Source organism: Bactrocera neohumeralis, chromosome 4 (assembly GCF_024586455.1).
Source record: "Bactrocera neohumeralis isolate Rockhampton chromosome 4, APGP_CSIRO_Bneo_wtdbg2-racon-allhic-juicebox.fasta_v2, whole genome shotgun sequence".
NCBI lineage: Eukaryota > Metazoa > Arthropoda > Insecta > Diptera > Tephritidae > Bactrocera > Bactrocera neohumeralis.
The window spans coordinates 60,206,805-60,226,539 of record NC_065921.1 but is presented as its reverse complement, the minus strand read 5'-3'; the positions used below and the strand labels follow the sequence as shown (position 1 = coordinate 60,226,539).

At 38.9% G+C, this 19,735-nt stretch overlaps 1 protein-coding gene across 1 annotated transcript; it reads left to right on the top strand.

Moving 5' to 3' along the window:
* The first annotated feature begins 1,773 nt into the window (after nucleotides 1-1,773).
* Nucleotides 1,774-17,176, top strand: LOC126755805 (uncharacterized protein DDB_G0283697-like). The gene is made up of 2 exons (XM_050468530.1): nucleotides 1,774-2,799; nucleotides 17,015-17,176. Exons 1-2 carry the CDS (start codon nucleotides 1,774-1,776, stop codon nucleotides 17,174-17,176), a joined length of 1,188 nt encoding a protein of 395 aa, XP_050324487.1.
* Nucleotides 17,177-19,735: the final 2,559 nt, after the last annotated feature.

Sequence of the window (19,735 nt, the reverse complement as noted above, 5' to 3'; positions counted from 1 at the left end):
AATGTTTTCAAAGTGGTCGTGAGGACATAAATGACGATCAACACGTGGGCCAATCAAAATCCGTGATCACCGGAAATTCCATTCAAACTGTGCGTGAATTCATCAAAAATGAGCCGAAATCATGGAAATGGAATTGAACATCTCCAAAACATCGATTTATCGCATTTTGACCGAATATTTTGGCTTACGAAAGGTGTGTGCACGGTTTGTTCCGCACAAATTGACTGAGAACCAAAAATTACTCAGAATCCAACATTCGAAGGACTATTGTTTCACCAAAAATCAACTTTTCACCATTAACCGCTCCCCGTATTCACCTGATATGGTACCGTGCGACTTCTTCTTTTTCGGAAAAATGCATTTGCCTAAGAAAAGAAAGCGTTATGCAGACGTAGAGGCCATTCAAAAGGCTTGCAGCGGCATCCTGGCGGCCTTAACATTTGTTCTGTTTTTTTAAGTCCTTTTTACTTTATAAAGCTCCTTGTATTTCCCCGCACATGCATTATTTATTGTTTACGTCGAAGCTAAACAGACGCCATGCGTACTACAACCATAACGGGCAACAAATGGCACAAACATATTTACTTGCCTCCATCATCAATCAATGATCAATCAATTCAACCTCCTTGCTTCCGCTTTTGCGTGCCAACAACGCCGTTTCTCGGGTTCAGATGATGCCGCTCAACAACGCGCCGGCCACAAGCTTGCCAAATTAAAACGTGAATGCTGAAGTAAATGTCAACTGCGAGGACCACAGCAGGGCGTCGTGATAAAGTGGCATGGACAAGAGCAGTTGCAATCTATTGGCTGAATGATAATATGCTCGTTCGGTAGAACAATTTGCAAAACTTTTCGACGAGCACGAGTCATGCGCACACATATACACACACAAACTCTTTTGGACTGGCCAATTAAGTTGTTTGGCAAAACTTTTAGTTATCGTTTGGCTAAGTTGCCCGATCTGTGTAAACAATATGCGTAGAAGCTCATGCATAAATGCAGCTGGGAAGACAGAACTGCTCGTGCACACATTAACATATGCATACATACATGCACATGCCCGGTGGGACTTTAAATTTCCAAGGGGAATAGTCACCATCGCTGAGCTTTAAGCGACCGGGGGGGTCGGCAGGTCGCGGATAGCCGGACGGCCTGTAGTAGCAGGTTAGTTGCGAAATAAGTTTAAGCGAATAAGCAATCCCCGACGAGAAGCGGCGGGAGTGGAGGTTGCGGTATAAAAGCCAGCAAGACCGTTGAAACTCCTGTGACAGTGGGCGAATCGACACCGCCCCTTTGAAATATGTGTCTCCCGCAACATGCAAGGGCATGTTGTGTAATAAAAATCCAGGCGCGACGGATCCATAATGGGCGGCTTCCTGGTCAGCGTCTGTTCACCATGTTAGGTGCGGCTGATTAAATCTACCTGACCGGTACACGACGCAGCATACTGGGAGTCCCTTGAACTCTTCGCCAGCGACTTCTCCGCTGACGAAAGGGAGGGGGTGATGTGAGCTTGACTCTGCCGAGGTATCAGCTGCGGCGTGTGTCAGTAAACAGCCACTTCGGTCCTTGGTCAGGAAGTGTGCATTGGGCATAGGAGTAGTAGCCTATGTTGCCCCGGGAGAGCGCCGGTCCGTACGTGTTTTCCGGGACCGGCAAAGCGAAGGACTGGCCTCAGGGAACTGGGGTAGGGGCATTGTCCCCGAGGGTATACCCGTTCCAGTCTATTTCGGCCCACCCCCATACACACGATGCGCTGTATAAAAGAAGTAAATGGAAAACAATTCGAGAAACAATACAAACAACATATACAATGAAGGCGGAATTTTAATGAGTAGCCGTGCTGAAAATTCGAGATCAGAGGCGGATCTGACTGTGAGGACCCCAAATACGGAAGTAGATCCATTCAAACGTGTATCGAGGATAGCCCGATCGCCAAATCAGACGCCCACAATCAGTAAACCGGTGCGAGCGAGGTCCTCACCACCGATGCTAGAAGATAGTACACCTCAAGCCAAAGTAGCACAACATCCCGGGGACTACTTCTCTGAACTAGGAAGTGCCATAAAAAGACTGACTGAAGCAATGCATCCGCCGCAGCGGTCTATAAATAACAATATGAGAGACATCCTTAGTTCTATAGCAAAGCTATATTCAAAAGCCCTGGAGGAGCACACAAAAATAATAGAAGTAAGACGGAAGGTACAGCTCAGAACCACAAACACGGAAACAACACCAAAGAGGCCGCGCGAGAAAAATCAGCCCAAACGGAAAACACCGCCTAAAAGGAATAAAACGGCGCATGAAGAGGCACCGAAAAACCAGCACGCGGAGCGAAGCAAAGAGATATCGGGAAATAGCCCTGATAAATCCAAAAAAGAGGGGAAAAAAGATGACGGCTGGGTAAGCGTCAAGCGCAAGCCACAAAGCCACAAAAAAATTGACCGAAAGCCACCCCCACGGCCCGATGCTATAGTCATAGCGCGCTCTGGAGATATGTCCTATAGAGACATCCTTATGAAGGTGAGAAAAGAAGAAAATCTGCAGAAACTCGGCGAAAATGTAACGGGTATTCGTAAGATAGCCAAAGGTGAAATGTTGTTGGAACTGAAAGAAACCCAAATGGAAAGTACGAGCGAACTAAGGGGCGAAATAAGCAAACTGCTGGGAGACCAGGCACAAATCAAAGCGCTTACCCACGAAGTCATAGTGGAGATTCGGGACCTGGACGAAATCACAACCAAGGAGGACATTTCGGAAGCTATACGGAAGCAGGTGAAAAAACTAAATAACTTTGATGTGAGTGCGATAAAAAACCTCAGGGCGGCATATGCGGGTACACAGGTAGCGGTAGTAAGCCTCCCTGCGCTGGAAGCAAGGATTCTGCTAGATGAGCGAAAACTTAGGATAGGCTGGGTAGTCTGCAGGTTAGAGAGAAACCCAATTTAAAAGGTGTTTCAGAATATGGGCATCTGGCAGCAGCATGTAAAAATTCGGACGACAGGAGCAAGTGTTGTCTAAGATGTGGCGAAAAAGGGCACTTCGCACAGAGGCTCCCTCTTGTGGTGCTTGCAAGAGCAAGGGAAGGGAAAATTCAAACCACCAAATAGGTAGTAAAAGATGCCCTCTATATCAGGAAGCATATAAAAAATTCAACAAATGAAAGTTATCCAGCTAAACCTGAATCATTGTGAAGCGGCGCAAGATTTGCTTAAGCAAACCGTCTTTGAGGAGAAGGTGGACGTGGCAATACTGTGCGAACAGTACAAAAACATAGACAACGCCACATGGGCTTCAGACACCACCCGCAAAGCCGCCATATGGGCATGTGGAGGTAAAGCTTTCCAGGAAAAACCACTACTAGGAAAGCCCTACTTCACACGGGCCAGGATCTGTGGAATCAACTTTTATAGCTGCTATATACCACCGAGTGTCCCGCAAGGCGCGTTTGAGAGGATTTTGGATGATCTGGTACAGGAAATCCTAACAACTACGAATAACGTGGTAGCAGGTGATTTTAACGCATGGGCTGTGGACTTGGGAAGTGTCAGTACGAACAAACGAGGAGACGCTCTTCTCAAGGCATTCTCATCGCTCGAAGTGGTGCTATTAAATACTGGAAATAGGAACACTTTTGGCCGTGGATCCGTGATTGACATCACGTTTGTTAGTAGCCCGTTGGTACGATCAACATGCTGGGAAGTGTCGGACCTCTATACACATAGTGACCACCTAGCTATCATAATGGAGATCGGAAAATCCAGGAGTGGAATATACACGCACACAAAGATGGTACAGACAAAAGGATGGAAAGCAGAAACGTTCGACGAAAATCTCTTTCGGCTTATGCTAGATGACAACATCGCAAATGTAGAAGATACAGAACGACAGGCGGAGATATTGGTGAGGCATGTCAGCAAAGCATGTGACGCTGCAATGTGCAGGAACAAACAAGGCGCTAACGCTTACAGACAGCCTGCATACTGGTGGAATAGTACAATCGACAGCCTGAGAACTGATTGCAACAAAGCCAGGCGTTCTTGCCAGAGAAGACGAAGTGGGCCAGAATACGAAAACCTGCGCGAAAGATTTAAAAGGAAACGCCGTGAGCTCAAGAAAGCAATCAAAAGAAGCAAACTCTCCTGTTTCAAAGAGCTCTGCGAAGATGCCGATGAGAATCCATGGGACGATGCGTACAAAATAGTGATGTCAAAACTCAAAGGAAACAAAGTGAGAACACCAACCTGTCCCACCCTATTGAAAAACATCGTGGAAACGTTTTTCCCTACGCAGAGGAACGAAGGGCCTGTATTAGCAAATTTATCTACGGTAATAGATGCACCATCGGTCACCGACGATGAAGTGATTGAAGCAGCCAAAAGGTTTGGAAATACCAAAACACCGGGTCTAGATGGAATCCCCAACAAGGCCCTTAAAACGGCTATTGCACACAAAGCGGTTCCCTTTTCACAGCTCTTTACCCGCTGTTTGCAAGAAGGTGTCTTTCAAAATTTGGAAGAAACAGCGCTTAGTACTTTTGCAGAAACCGAACAAACCGGCTGGAGAACCAAGCTCATACCGCCCTCTCTGCATGCTAGACACGCTTGGAAAAATTTTGGAGAGAATAATATGCGTACGTTTGGAGAAGCATCTGAAGCAAGAATATCCAGGACTCGCCGAAAACCAATTTGGTTTTCGTAAGCACAAGTCAACTATCGATGCGATCACAAAAGTGACAAATGTGGCAAGCAAGGCCATCGAAGGAACGAGGTGGATGTATGGTACGAAAGAATACTGTGCAGTCGTAACGTTTGACGTTAAAAATGCGTTCAATTCTGCGTATTTGGCCATACATAATGAGCGCTCTGGAAGACAAAGGAACACCGAAGTATCTGTTGAGAATTATCTCCAATTCCTTTCGAATAGGCTGCTACTCTATGATACCGATGAGGGACCAAAACAGTACAGGGTGACGGGAGGGGTACCACAAGGCTCAGTGCTAGGTCCACTGCTGTGGAACGTGTTATATGACGGAGTACTTCGACTACCATTAGAAAGAGGGGTCCAAATCATCGGGTACGCCGATGACATTGCGGTAACGGTGGTAGGAAAAGAAATCAGTCAAGTAGAAAGTTTATGTGAAGACACCGCTTCAAGAATAAAGAGCTGGCTCACGGCAAAAAGCTTCATTAGCAGCCCAAAAACGGAAGCAGTGCTAATTACCAGCAGAAAAAAATTATAAAAGGCTACTTTCAATATTGATGGCCATATCATAACGACTCAGCAGTCGTTAAAATACCTAGGCGTTGAAATAGACACGCGGCTTAATTATTACACGCACATTGAAAAGTCATGTGCAAAAGCGACGCGAATAACGGTGGCCCTATCCAGGATGATGGCTAATATTGGAGGACCAAGCCAGGGCAAGCGAGCACTCTTGGCTAAAGTGAGTCAATCGGTGCTAATGTATGCGGCGCCAATATGGGGACCAGCAATGTATAATAAGACATACGCGAAGAAAGCAAGAACTCTGACTCGGCTAAATGCAATAAGAGTTATTTGTGGATTTCGCACGGTGTCACACGAGGCGGCCGGGGTCATAGCGGGTATCATACCGCCGGACATAATGGCGTTAGAGCTCAAAAGAGTCTACGAAAAATCAAGAAGCGTTAGGAGGCGTCTTACAACAGCGGAGCGAAATAAAGAAAGGGAGGAAAGTTTATGTGAGTGGCAGAGGCGCTGGGACATAGCAGACAATGGAAGGTGGACATACAAGCTAATCAGAAATGTGAAAACATGGGTGGAGAGGAAGAATGGCGATTCTGATTACTACCTAACGCAATTCCTGACCGGACACGGATGCTTTCGAGAGTACCTGTACAAATACGGCCACGTTAATGGAACAGAATGTTCATTCTGCGGAAATGGCAGCGAAAAACGCACAGCATATTTTCTTTACTGCCCGAAATTCGAAGCAGAAAAAAAGACATAGAAAGTATTATCAACGAACGTGTGACCCCAGAGAATATCGTGCACCACATGATAAAATGCAAAATCGTGTGGAATAAAGTGAAGAATTGGTCCGCAATTGCGATGCAAGAACTAAGAAAAAAGGAAAGGCAACGAAGTAGCGATAGCAGAAGCGTTAGAGAAGAGTAGACCAGAAAGGTGCCCACGAAGAGCCAATTTTGGCTGAGCCTGGTCCTGCGAAGAAATGCTTAACGGCAGTCCCGTAGGATCAGTGAAATGCAGTCGGAGTTAGGGTTTAGTACGTAGGTGTACTGTTACGCAAGTTCAGCATGGTATGATCATCCATACTGGGCGTGGTCCCGAAAGAGGTGTACCCTTAGCGTGCAGTATGAATCGTGCATGCCGTCCAGGACTGACGGTATCGATGAAAGATTCCCCCTTCGAAACAAAAAAAAAAAATACATACATGCACAGGCAAGAGGCTTTGTTTGTGTGAAAAAAGTTATGACCAAATGATAAAGAGCCGTATAAAAGCCTACTGATTGATGATTGTCCGCTTAAAGTGCATAAACTACGAAACAGACGGTAATAGTGGACGATTAGTGAGTAAGTGATTAAATGATTCAATGTGGATCATAGGCAAGAGGCAAAAATTTAGGAACAGATAAACTAGAACTCTGAAATATGATTTCGTGCCTAGTTATGAAGTGAAAAGAAATAAATTGAGACTAATCTAACTTAACTTTATAACTAACTGTTCTAACCAAGAGCGGTCGTAAACCACTACTGTTTTATGAATTTTTTGTCAAAAACTGAACCTCCATTTTTCTTAGCAGAATACAAATACATATGTATATTTATTTTGATTTCGATCAGTCAGTTTGTATGGAAGCTTTATACTATACTATACTATACAATCTGATACTGATCTAAACAATTTCTTTTAAAATTTCGTAAAACTATATCGGCAAACGAAAAACTTTACATTATGAGGACATGAAGGATTGCTTTAGTTTGTGTGGTAGTTATTGAATGATATTTTAAAATTCTTATATTGTCAAAGTAGAAAGCTTTTAAATCGATTCTAGTGTTAAGAAACATGAAAACCAAGTTTTTCATGCGAAAAAGATAATAGAGGGATGGGCTAAGTTCCGGTCAACCACAGGATCGAAGTCCGAGCTGTTTTATACATACTTATACTATATATATATAGGTTCCTCTGCGAATGGTGGGCAGTTTGTCGTGGTGCAAGGGCTTAATTGCAATGCATTTTCGGCATCTTCCAATCTTCTTGAGCGATGAAGCTTGAAATCTTTATTGCGGCGACCAAGCGCTACTACCTCCTAATCCAGGGTTTTATGCGACTACCGAGCCCATTGGATGATTTGCAGCTAGGATGTTAATTCGGCTGTATTCGAACGCAGTCTTCTCACCACCGAGCCGAATTGGGAAGTAACTGTGGCCTTACCGCGACAAAGGGCTCTGGCGTGGCGGACCTTTAGTTCCCCTTAAGCAAAGTAGACCCGACAGCTCACCGTGTTGAGCCAAGGGTCGTAAGAAAATGATGTGCGACAACAAGGCAACAAACAAAGACAACGGCCACCGACGACGAGTAGAAGAAAGTAATCAGGGATGTTGCAGGTAAAGTGGATCAAGGAGTTAAGCGGAACCCTACAGCAGGGTCAGCTGCTCAGATTCGGGGGAGTCACATCGGGCAAACACCGAAGGTGCGCGAAAAAAGAGAAGGAAGCGAAGAAGGGGAGATCATCTACCCTCTCTTTTAGTAGCTGGCATACCCGGCGGGCACGATGACCCTCGCAGGAAGGGCATAAGTGGAGCCAGCCTTATGTGGTACCTACGGCACCTCCGGGAGGGGAAGACTCCCGAGGTGGCAGAGATTCTGACCAAGAGTTGAGTCAGGGGAAGCAGTGAATCCCCTGCAAAGGTGCGTGGCAAGACCACGTCTGCTCGCACGCAAGGCAGCGGGGCTCGTAGTCGCTGGCTGTTAACGCAACCACAACCGCAAAGCGAGGTGGCGGAGGTGCAGCGCCTTCGCACACCCATGCACAAACCGCGAAGCTTCGGGTGGATTTTACAGGAGGCATAATGCAGGTGGACTGCAAGGACAAGACGACCGCCAACTGGCTACGGGAGTTCGCTCTTAACCTGGAAGAATGGAAGGGTTCCGTCCTCAGCACAAGAAGGGCGGAGGACATACCGATCATGCAGAGAATGACGATGTTCCTCCCGCGATGCGAACACAAGCCTTATGAATTTGCTCTAGGTTTGGTCAAAAATCAGAATCTGGGCCTCAGCATCTCGGCCTGGCGCGTTGTTAGCAGCATGGTCGAAAAAAAGGAATGTATACTATGATTGTGCATAGACGACGAGTCGCAGAGGCTCATATACCTCTTGAGCTTACACAAAATTTTAACCATTCTATAGGGATATATGACAAAGGTGCACATACAAAGTTTTCACCTTCCTTAAAGATTGTTAAAATGTCAATTTATGTAAACTGTACAACTTTTTTTGTTTACGAAAATTAATTTATTTTGGAATTTTTAATTTTTTCGAGAAATATGAAGTTTTAAAAATAAACTTCAATTACGTCATGAAAATTATTAAAGCCGTTTCTTTCTCACTTTTTAATGCAACTAACAAATAGTTTAGGATGGCGGAGCTATACCCACTTTTAACAAAATTTAAGCTCTCAGATTTCCTGACATAACCCTTTATCTACCTCGATTAGTTTTAGGCGATACAAACAACTGTGAAAAAAACAATTACCATGTACTTTTAAACAACAGGTTGCAAGAGTATCGAAAGTTATGAATGAAAGCTGGAGTAAACAAAATATTTCTGCTGCGTTATAATTAACTCTTTTTCAGTTCTACGCATTGTAAGTGATTATGCGTGTGTATCATTCGTTACCTACCGAGAAGCTACTATAAACATCTGCTACCAAATGGGTTCCATCCTCCGATCGATTGACAATTCTACGGCTATTTCTGCTCGAATGGTTGATCACTCGCTGCCCATATTACGAAAACCCGTTACATAGCCGATATAATGGTGACCATTATGCAGTTTATGTCCGAGAGCATGGTTCTAATTGTTGTAGCTATAGTCATGCATGACAATTTAGATAACATAAGATTTGCCTGTACCGTCTTGGCACATATTTTGATGTTATTTGAAATAATTTTACACGCTTATAATATTATCTATAGGTGCAATAGTTTTCGAATACACATTGACGAGTGTTACAAGAAGGTATATATACATCGGTAGGTAACATCAATAAACTAAAAAGTATTGCATTTTTAAATAATCATATTCCGATGAATTTAAGCTTCGACTATACTAAGCCTTGGCCGTGTTATTCAGTATTTCTCGCCTGTCTATGTGAACAGGTTTTTCCCTTGGTCGCTTAAGCGAATATATTGGTCATGCAAATATTACATTTGAATGGTCGTTATTAATTGTCAGTAGCGGATTTACGAAATATTTCTACGGAATCAGTATACTTAATATAAGGTTTAAACATTTTCAGTACGACTTTTGGAACGCTCCGCTATCTCATTTTATAAAGATGCAGGTGTATGGGACTAGATAAGTTGTGTTCTAGCGTGTAAAGATTTGAGCTACCGTTACTTTATTTTCAGTGGATATACTCATATTTACTTATCCATATATATATATAAGTAAATGCGAAAGTAACTCTGTCTGTCTGTTACTCTTTCACGCCAAAACGGCTGAACCGATTTGGCTGAAAATTGGTGGGGAGGTAGCTTAGGGTACCAGGGTAAGGACATAGGATACTTTTTTATCTCTTTATGTTAAAATTTAATACAACTCATAAATACAAAAATTATATTTTAAATCATAAAAGGCAACCCTTCTCGAGCTCAGCTGTGAATTTGGTGCTCTGGCGAATTTATTTAATGTATGTATATTTAAAACTTTATTGTGAAAATTTCTGGATTAAGTGATCTTTTAAGATAAGTATCAGTGTTATATTGTGCTAGTGAAGCAATTGATTTTACTTTAATTCTGTTCTGGCTAATTTTAATTTATTGTGCCGAGTCATTTTCAATTTGTTTTTGTTGCTACATTTTAAATAGTGCAATTGTTAGTGTTAATTTATATTGCTTACTTAAATTTCTTTCTTGTTTTTATTCATTTCCATCTTTGTCCACAGCTGATCGCGAGTTTCCTACTTTTCGTGTGTTACAGTGCATCTCAAACTGCTCGCTACATTGGTTGTTATCTTTGATAACAAACTATTTTATTGCATTTATTTGTTATAAATATTTTTGTCATCGCGCTTTTTACTTTTATTATTTAACATTTTTTAAATTTTTGTTTAATACTGTTTTTGTTCATTATGACTTGTAACTTTCCGAACTGCTCTGTGAAAGGCGAGTCGGAACGCTTTGTTTCTTGTTGGCTTTGTGATGGGCTTGTCCATCTTAAATGTGCTGGAATGACAGGTAGGATTTTGGATTCCATTCTTGACAGTAAGGGCTTGCGCTGGTCTTGCTTGAAATGCAGACCACCTGAAATTGAATTGTTTAAAGTTTTTAAGCAGGCGCGCAATGGTTTCAAGGAGATTGGTAGAGAGCTTGAAACCCTTACTGAAAAATTTAGGCGTTGTGAATCGCTGTTTCAATCATTTCAATGCCTAAATACTCGGGATGAGAATCCAAAACCTAAACGAAAACGTTCGCCTATTGAAGATACCACTGTATCTTCCTTAAAAAGAATGCCCCCACCCGCTATAGACCTAATAAATCTTGCATCCCCATGTCCTCAAGGAGAGAAGGTTCCGTCTACTCAGAACACAGAGAAAACTGTTACTGAATACGGTAAGCGGAAAACTTCTCAAGATCCGCCTCCAAATACCTCCAAGTCAGCTAATAAAAACTTAGTGATAATACCGCGGAAAAAAGCAATTTTTATCTCGAGACTTGCTGCGGATACCACAGTCGAGGATATAAACAGTTACATCTCGTCGAAATTAAAAACGGTAGATACAGACATCCGTAAATTTAATTTCAAATAAAACAGGGATATTTCCTCGTTTAAGATCGACGTATCCGCTGACAATTTTCAATTGATACTTGACAACTCATTCTGGCCATCTGGGGTCTTTGTGCGCGAATTCGAGTACAAAAGTGATAAGCCCCTGTAGTTATCACTAAAATGCCAAGAAATCCCGTTGATACAAAAAACTAATTAACAATAATTCGCTGATTATTTATTATCAAAATGTTAGAGGGCTTAATACAAAACTTACTGATTTGTATCTAAATAGCATTCATTGTAACTTTAAAATCATTGCTTTGACAGAAACTTGGCTAAAGCCCCACATTTTTGATAACGAAGTATTCAACAGTGAATTCGAAATCTTTGGATATGACCGGCTGAACAGAAAAGGAGGTGATGTCTTGTTTGCTGTTCATTCTTCTTTTCTATCTGAAGAAGTCGATGTTCCGCATGCAGACTTCATTGAATTTAAGTGCATTCGTATTTGCGTTAATATTAGCCATATCTACTTAACATTGTCTTATATACCGCCTCACTCGGACATATCTGTATATATGCAGCATGCTTCATTATTAAGTAATGTTTTCTCAATGGTTAATGATACTGATTCCATGATTGTTTTGGGAGATTTCAACTTACCGTGCATATCATGGAAATCTAGTGATGATCACACCATCCCTATTAGTACTCGTTCATGTTTTAATGAGTTCTTAGATGAAATGTCGGAGTTGGGTCTTAACCAAATTAATTTAATTTCAAACGAGTTTGGTAAACTCTTAGATCTAGTTTACGTCGATAACGCTTCAATGTTCTCTGTTGTCCGATGTGATCCTTTGGTTCGGCCAGAGGACACGTATCATCCTGCTTTGGAAATTAACATCGAAATCATAGCCAACTTTGCTTATAATAATACACAAGACCCTTGTTTTCGGTTCAACTTTGCGAAAGCTAATTTTAAGAAGATTAATTACGAACTTTCTAAAATAGCTTGGCCAGATTACAGTGGCAATATTGAATTTAGTGCTTCCCACTTTAATGAAACTATTGTAAACTTATTTGAAAATTATGTTCCAAAGTGTGTTGTTACTCAAAAAATTTGTTCTAATTTATGGGTTTCGAAAGAATTATGTAAATTAAAAAATAGAAAATCTCGTGCTTTTAAACTTAAAAAAAAACTGGTTTAGTTGCTGCCTATTTAAAATATTCTAAATTGCGTCGACAATTTTCTGAACTTAACAAAATATGTTGTAATAATTATATAAATAAAGTAAAAAATAATATTATACGTAATCCAAAATTGTTTTATGGTTTCGTCAACTCCAAACGCAGGATTTCTAATTTTCCGTCCGCTATGAGATATAAGTCTAGTATGTCTAGTGACAATCACACCATTTCTAATATGTTCGCTAAATTCTTTAGGTCCAATTACTCTCCAAAATCTCCACAAAATGTTCCGCATCAGCACAAGTTATGTCCGATTTCTGTCATTAACGCACCTACCATTTCCGATGCAGACGTCTTAAATCAGTTAAATATGTTAGAACAATCATACAATTACGGCCCAGATATGATTCCCTCATGCTTTCTTAAGAAATGTGCCAAATATATATACCAACCCCTAACAAAACTATTTAACTCATCTCTTAAGCAAGGCTTATTTCCATCCATATGGAAAAAGTCATTTATAATTCCTTTGCATAAGAGTGGATTTAGGTCATCTATTGAAAACTATAGGGGAATAGCAAAGTTGTCTGCAATACCTAAACTTTTTGAAGCAGTTATAACAGACGACATAACTTTCCGGATCTCTCCACTAATTTCTTGTTCTCAGCACGGTTTTCGTAAAGGGAAATCTACCATAACTAATTTGCTTGAATTTATATCACATGTATCAACGGGCTTTAGGGAGAATAAGAATACAGATGTTATATACACAGATTTTAGTAAAGCTTTTGATAAAGTAAACCATTCAATTATTTTGAATAAACTTGATCTTCTTGGTTTTCAACCAATATTTCTAAAATGGGTTGCTTCTTATCTTAGTAATAGAATTCAACAAGTCATATATAAAGATACTTTTTCTGACATAATTAATGTTCCTTCAGTCGTTCCTCAAGGTAGCCATCTTGGTCCAATTCTGTTCTTGTTATTTATTAACGACATATCATTTGTTGTTAAGTCTTCAAAAGTTTTATTATATGCTGACGATGTAAAACTTTTTAAAACGTATGTATACTTCAAACAGCGAACGATGTCAGTTGTAAACAGACTTAAACAACCTACATAGTTTCTTGGCGTGATAGAAATTACATGCCATTGAACCTTAAAAAATGTTAAACGATGTGCTTTTCACGTAGAGCTGTAGACCCTACCTCATACGCAATACAAAACTTTAGGTTGGAGCAAGTATGCAATTTTGTTGATCTGAGAGTAACTATGGACCCCAAACTCAATTTTAATCTTCACACAACTTCCACGGTTTTTAAAGCTAAAGGCGCTCTTAGTTTTGTTAAACGTTGGTCTAAAGAATTTAGAGATCCGCTTACCACAAAAATTCTTTTTACATCTCTGGTGAGGCCTATATTGGGGTATGTTTCTGTGGTTTGGAACCCTAGTTACCAAGTCCATTCGGATAAGTTAGAGTCCGTTCAAAAACATTTTTTACTTTTTGCCTTAAATCATTTGCATTGGGATTCCAGTTTAAATCTTCCCCCTTACATTAACCGTTTAAAACTTATAAATCTCCCGACACTCGCTAGTCGTAGGGAGATGCTTGGTATAATATTTCTTGTAAAACTCATGAATGGGTCAGTCTGTAGCCCATTCTCTTATCTGATAATAATTTTAACGTTCCCGCTCGCCCTACCAGGCAGTTTAGACCCTTACTTTTAAAATTTTCTAGAACAAATTTTGAGTTAAACGAACCATTCCGCCGTATATGTCAGGATTTCAATTTTTATTCCAGCACATTTGATGTAACAGACTCACTCTTTACCATTAAAAAAAATATTTTATCTAGTCTTAACAAGTAACGTTTAAAAATTATAAACTTTAATCTAATTCTTAATTTCGGCTGTTGAAATTTTTGTTTCTGTAGCTGAGCAGCTTAAGATCGCAACGCTTTAAACTCTCTTGCCTTTTATGACTCGGCTAATTCCGCTCGTTCGCGGATTGCGCCCCTCGCGTCGCACATTGGCGTAAAATGTGTCGATTTTGGAGATTAATTCAAAAATCAAAATTCAAGGTACAAGTAAATTTTTGGTGTGAAACAAAAGTAGATAAAATTCTACATCACTAACTGAACAAATATTTGGCAAAAAATTTACAGTTTTCTTGTAATATTCTCTTGCAAGTAATATTATGATTTTTTTTCATTTTTCGAAGCTTTTTATTTTCTTTAACTGGACAAATCTTGAGAAAATTGTAATAGAGCCTTCTTGTTCAGGAAATTTAGTAAATACAAAAAGATTTTATTTGTGTTTTAACGTGTCTCAAAGTATTTTAATTGTTTTTTGGGCGAAAGCCTTAAAATATTGGGATTTCGACCTTATATGCAGACATATAGTTGTGAGTTATGCGGGGTAAAGCAAATCTAGTTTCATTCCTGTAATCTATGACTGTTGTAGTTTCTTTTTGTAAAAAAAAAGTTGCGCCAATACTGCGCACTTTCTCAGTATATGCATTTCTTTATGCGAACTGCCTGGTCAAATATACACGAATACGTTACGATAAGCGGCAGTTTAAATGCATAAGAACATATTCCGGATTAGTCTAAAATTCGCGTTTTACTTACATATGTATAATAATAAACATCATCACATACATTTTTGAAATAAAATTTTGATTTCTTACATTTTGTAATAATTAATTAATATGGCATAAGGTTCTTATCTAAGGTTTAGGGTATATGTAAAATCGTGATAACCGACATTGCTTTTTCCCGCGCAATTTTTATTACTAATGTTTGTATGTCATGTGCAGTAGAGAGAAATAACAATAGTGATGTATATTTAACTAACATGGTAAAAGCGATACCGACATTGACTACATTTAAAGAGGATAAAAATATTATTATCTTCCTTATAGGAACCAGTTCTAATGTAATTTGGGTTCCTTGTCAAAGTCTTTATGACATAATGAAAAACTCTGGCTGTGATAAATTTAATGAAAAATTTGAATTTTTAAAAGAGCAATTGAAAAAGCGTATTGAGCCATCCGATGAATTTATAAAAGAGTTTGATGATAGGATAAAAACCTTTATTAGTCAATTTAAAATTCGTTGGAGCAGAGCCAATAGGCATGAAGAGCGTTTCCTTAGAACAAACCAAAGTTGGCTGGATTCTTCGATAGGTTTCACCCATTCACAAGGAATGAAACGTGGCTGCAAAGAACTTTCATTTGAAGAATCAAATGAGAAAACGAAGCAAAAAAGTAAATTTTTAAGAGATAGTGTGCCCTTGCCTTTATTAGCTTATGCTGCACAAATGAGTTTTAGAGCTTCAGGGCAAGTGAAAGCGTCAAAGATAGTGAAAGAGGTTGCAAGTTCACCATCGAGAGCGAAAAAATTTCATAAAAGTATTGCCAAATCATCACTATCACAGCAAATGTCCAAAGAAGACGCTTTATTTGTTTTGGTGGAAGAAGGTTATCTCGACAACAGAACAATGTTATGAGGCAATCTGCTCCAGATAGGTTTCCTTGCTATTCATATGTCCAATCAGCAAAAAAGGATTGTTATCCTAGACGTGAGAGCATGCATTTTTGCGAGATTTCAGCACAAGTAAGCTTGCAAGCCCTTTTAGACCATACCACTGAGCGTATAACTTTAGCCCAAAATAACGTAATTAAAACATTGAACGATGAGGAAATGACGAATTTATGCTTGTACACCAAGTGGGGATTCGATGGAAGCTCTGGACACAGCTCATATAAGCAAGCGTACCATTATCCGGATGCAAATGATTCATCAGTTTTCATCACCTGTATTGTTCCAATCAGGTTGATTTGTGGAAGCAAAATTATGTGGCAAAATCCGCGCCCAGCTTCTACCAGGTTCTACAGGCCTTTTTAAATTGAATTTGTAAAAGAGTCCACAGCTGTTTCTAGAACTGAAAACAAAAGAATTGGTATAGAAATACGAAATCTTGTTAATTTGGTTATACCTTATGGAAATAAATATTTGGAAGTTAAACACAATTTAATTTTATCTCTGGTTGATGGAAAAGTATGCAACGCATTAACAGAAACAACAGCTACACAAAAATGTTATTTATGTGGAGCTAGCTCGAAAGATTTTAATAAAATTGATGAAATGGTGAAGAAAGTTGTGAAAACAGAAAATTTACAGTTTGGGCTTTCAATACTTCATGGGTGGATTAGGTTCTTTGAATGTCTTCTCCACTTATCATATAAATTGTCTATACAAAAGTGGCAAGCTCGAACAGAAAGCGAGAAACTATTAGTTTCGGAAAATAAAGCTCGGATTCAAAAAGGATTTAAAGATAAAATTGGTCTGATTGTTGACCAACCGAAACCTGGCCTTGGGAATTCTAACGATGGCAATACAGCTAGGCGTTTCTTTCAAAATCCCGAGATGTCAGCAGCAATTACTAAAGTTGACATAAATTTGATTAAAAAGATGCATACAATACTCGTAGTTGTTTCTAGTGGGCACAATATTGAGGTACAGAAGTTTCGTGACTACGCTTTAAATACAGCAAAATATTTCGTTGAATGTTATCCTTGGTATAACATGCCACCAACACTTCACAAATATTTCATCCATGGTCCAGAGAAAATATCGCACGCTATGTTGCCAATCGGACAATTATCAGAAGAAGCTCAGGAAGCTCGAAACAAAGAAGAATTTTAGAGAACATTTTTCTCGCAAATTCAGTAGAAAAAAAAGCAAATGAAGACATATTTAACAGACTTTTAGTCAGTTCTGACCCCGTTATATCAACCACAAGAAAATTACCAAAAAAAAGTGCAGGATTTACCCGAAGAAGCATTAGAGTTGATCGTGATAGAGAGTGGCAATAATAATGAAGTTGATGATGACGATGATGATGAAGGCGATGATAAAAATTCAAGCGAAGACGACAATGATCATGAATATGATTATAGTGATGAAGAAACAGTTTATATATTTTAAATAAAATTTGAAGCTTAAAAAAATTAAAATTTTAGAAAACCGATGTTCAGCACATTTTGTTTTTTAAGATATAAAAACAACAATCAAAAAACTCGAATTGCATTACTTTCTTACTTCTTTATGATTAATTAACAAAAAAAAAATAACTTTCCGTAACTAGAAGACTTGTGGGAATTAATCTCCATTTTGCGCACAATTTACCTCACTGTGCGTCGGTTGAGCGGGAGGAGGGTAATCGTTGGGTATTATTTATTTATTTATTTATAATAATTCATATAACAAAAAGAGTTTTATTATATAAATACATTGGGTATTATTATTATAAGCATTTGTTCAAAATTCACGTTTGTAGAAATCATTTGAATATTTGATTTCTTCAAAAAAACAAAAAAATAAATAAAAACAACCTCACATCTATATATATAAAAGAAAGTTGTTGTTAGTTACACCATTTATAACTCAAGAACGGCTGAACCGATTTGGCTGAAAAAATAATAATTTCAAAATTCATGTTTGTAGGAATCATTTGAATATATGCGTACTATTTTAAACAGATTCTTCCTCAAAAATAATACAATTGCTAAGTATTTGGAATAGTGGAAAAGAAGTGCAACCAAATATGTAGTGAAATAAATTATAACTGGCTCAGTATTCAGTCATTGAGTATGTATTATACCACGTGCATCACAAAATACTGATGTCATAACCTTTACAGCCCCCTTTTTCGTCTTTCCACGCCTGAGAACCGGTTACTCCTGTGCAGTCCACTAGAATGACTGTCAATTAGACTCCAGTGGGAAATGATGGAGCTATGTTTTTATCACCGGCGCAAAAATTTGGCTTTGGCAGAATCAGTTATTCGTTGTTTTTGTTGGATTATGAACTTGCGAGGCACCCACTTTGCACAGAGCTTTCGCCTCTTTAACCTTAGCAAATATCTTTCATCGGTGGATTTCCTTGAGCCCAAATTCAACAGTATTTTCCTACAAAAAGCAATGATTTATTAACACACGAAATGTTCTATGATCCATTTTTTTGTAAACTAACACAAGTTGCTTCACAGAAATGCTATATCTCATTAACTAAAAACTATAATCCAAATAATAGAAAAAATATAGATGGTAGTAGTAGTATTATCTATGTATCAGCTACAGTGAAGCGTGGTGGACGGGTCCTCTAGTATAATATAACTCTTCGCATTTCATTTCGTATAATTTTAGATTCTCAGAGGCGCAGGTTATTTACGCCTATAGGTAAATGGATAGAAATTAAAAGCATTAATATGTAGATACTGGAGGAAAGACATAATGTTTATAAAGTTCAATACAATTGTATACAGACATAAATGTAGTAAAAAATAAACATTATTTTCAGAGATTGTAACTGGGCTGCATATAAGTAATTTGTATTTTTTTAGACTTTGAAAATATTTTGACTTTGATAGAAGTTCAACTAATAAATTCTGCCCTTAGTTCCCGTTGTGATATACACGTGTCAAGGCAAATTCTAATCTGTAAGGCCATTTGTGTTCATACGTTATGGCGAAAACAAGGACCTTTGGTTCTATGGATGACTTGGTTACTAATTTAAGGACTGCCCGCTATAGGTTCAAATTTTAATGAACTTTATTTATATTATAATTCGTAAATTTTTCAAGTTTACTGTGCTTAATAATTCATTCATTTGTGCAGAGATTCAGCATAGCTCACTCAAGATACCTAATATAGAATATAAATTGCAGTATTGACAACATGAAGAATCGTGGATTTGAATTCCTATGGTAATGAAAAAAGCTTACCTAGCAACTGTCTTTTATCGGAATTAAGTTTCAAACCTCCGAAGGTTCATTTGATAGGAAAGCTTTCTCATTGCAATAAGATGGGACTTAAGTTTTTATTGAAACCTGTTGGATCACGTTAAATCGATTATCGTAATGGAAGAAAAAGGTCAGGCATTATCATTTCTATCTTGCATCGATGCTTGAACCGCCCTTTCGCTTTCTTTGACGAGCTGCAAAAGTCACATTTAGTCTGACTGAGATTTTTGGTGCAAAAAATGTAGGAAACGAAATAGACTGTCTTGCTCAGTATTAGCCTCTATCATCTCTGTTATGCTTTGTTCAAATGATTCACCATCGCAATAACAGCCTCACGTGCTCCGAACAAACGAAAAACAATTATGGTAGTGTGGCAAGCCCTGTTGTGGTCAACGGAATCAAAAATAAATGTGGTAGAATTGAGGACTTTTCGCATACGGAAAAGAGGAAGCTGCCGAGCAATTGTGCTAATACTATCATTGTGTTTTTTGTTGTTAAACCGATTATTGAAGCGCGTTCATAACAGCAATATTACGTGCTCCATCGATTGAGAAGCACAATACGCCTACACTCACACCCACACTTATATATATATTTATATAATGGATAACGGCCCTGCCAACCATGAGCGGGTAAAACACCAGATAATTAGCGGGTAACATGGTGGTAAACATATAGAATGTTTCTTAAGCCTGGCAGATATTTTACCCACTCACGTACGTATACATGTGATCATACATCTT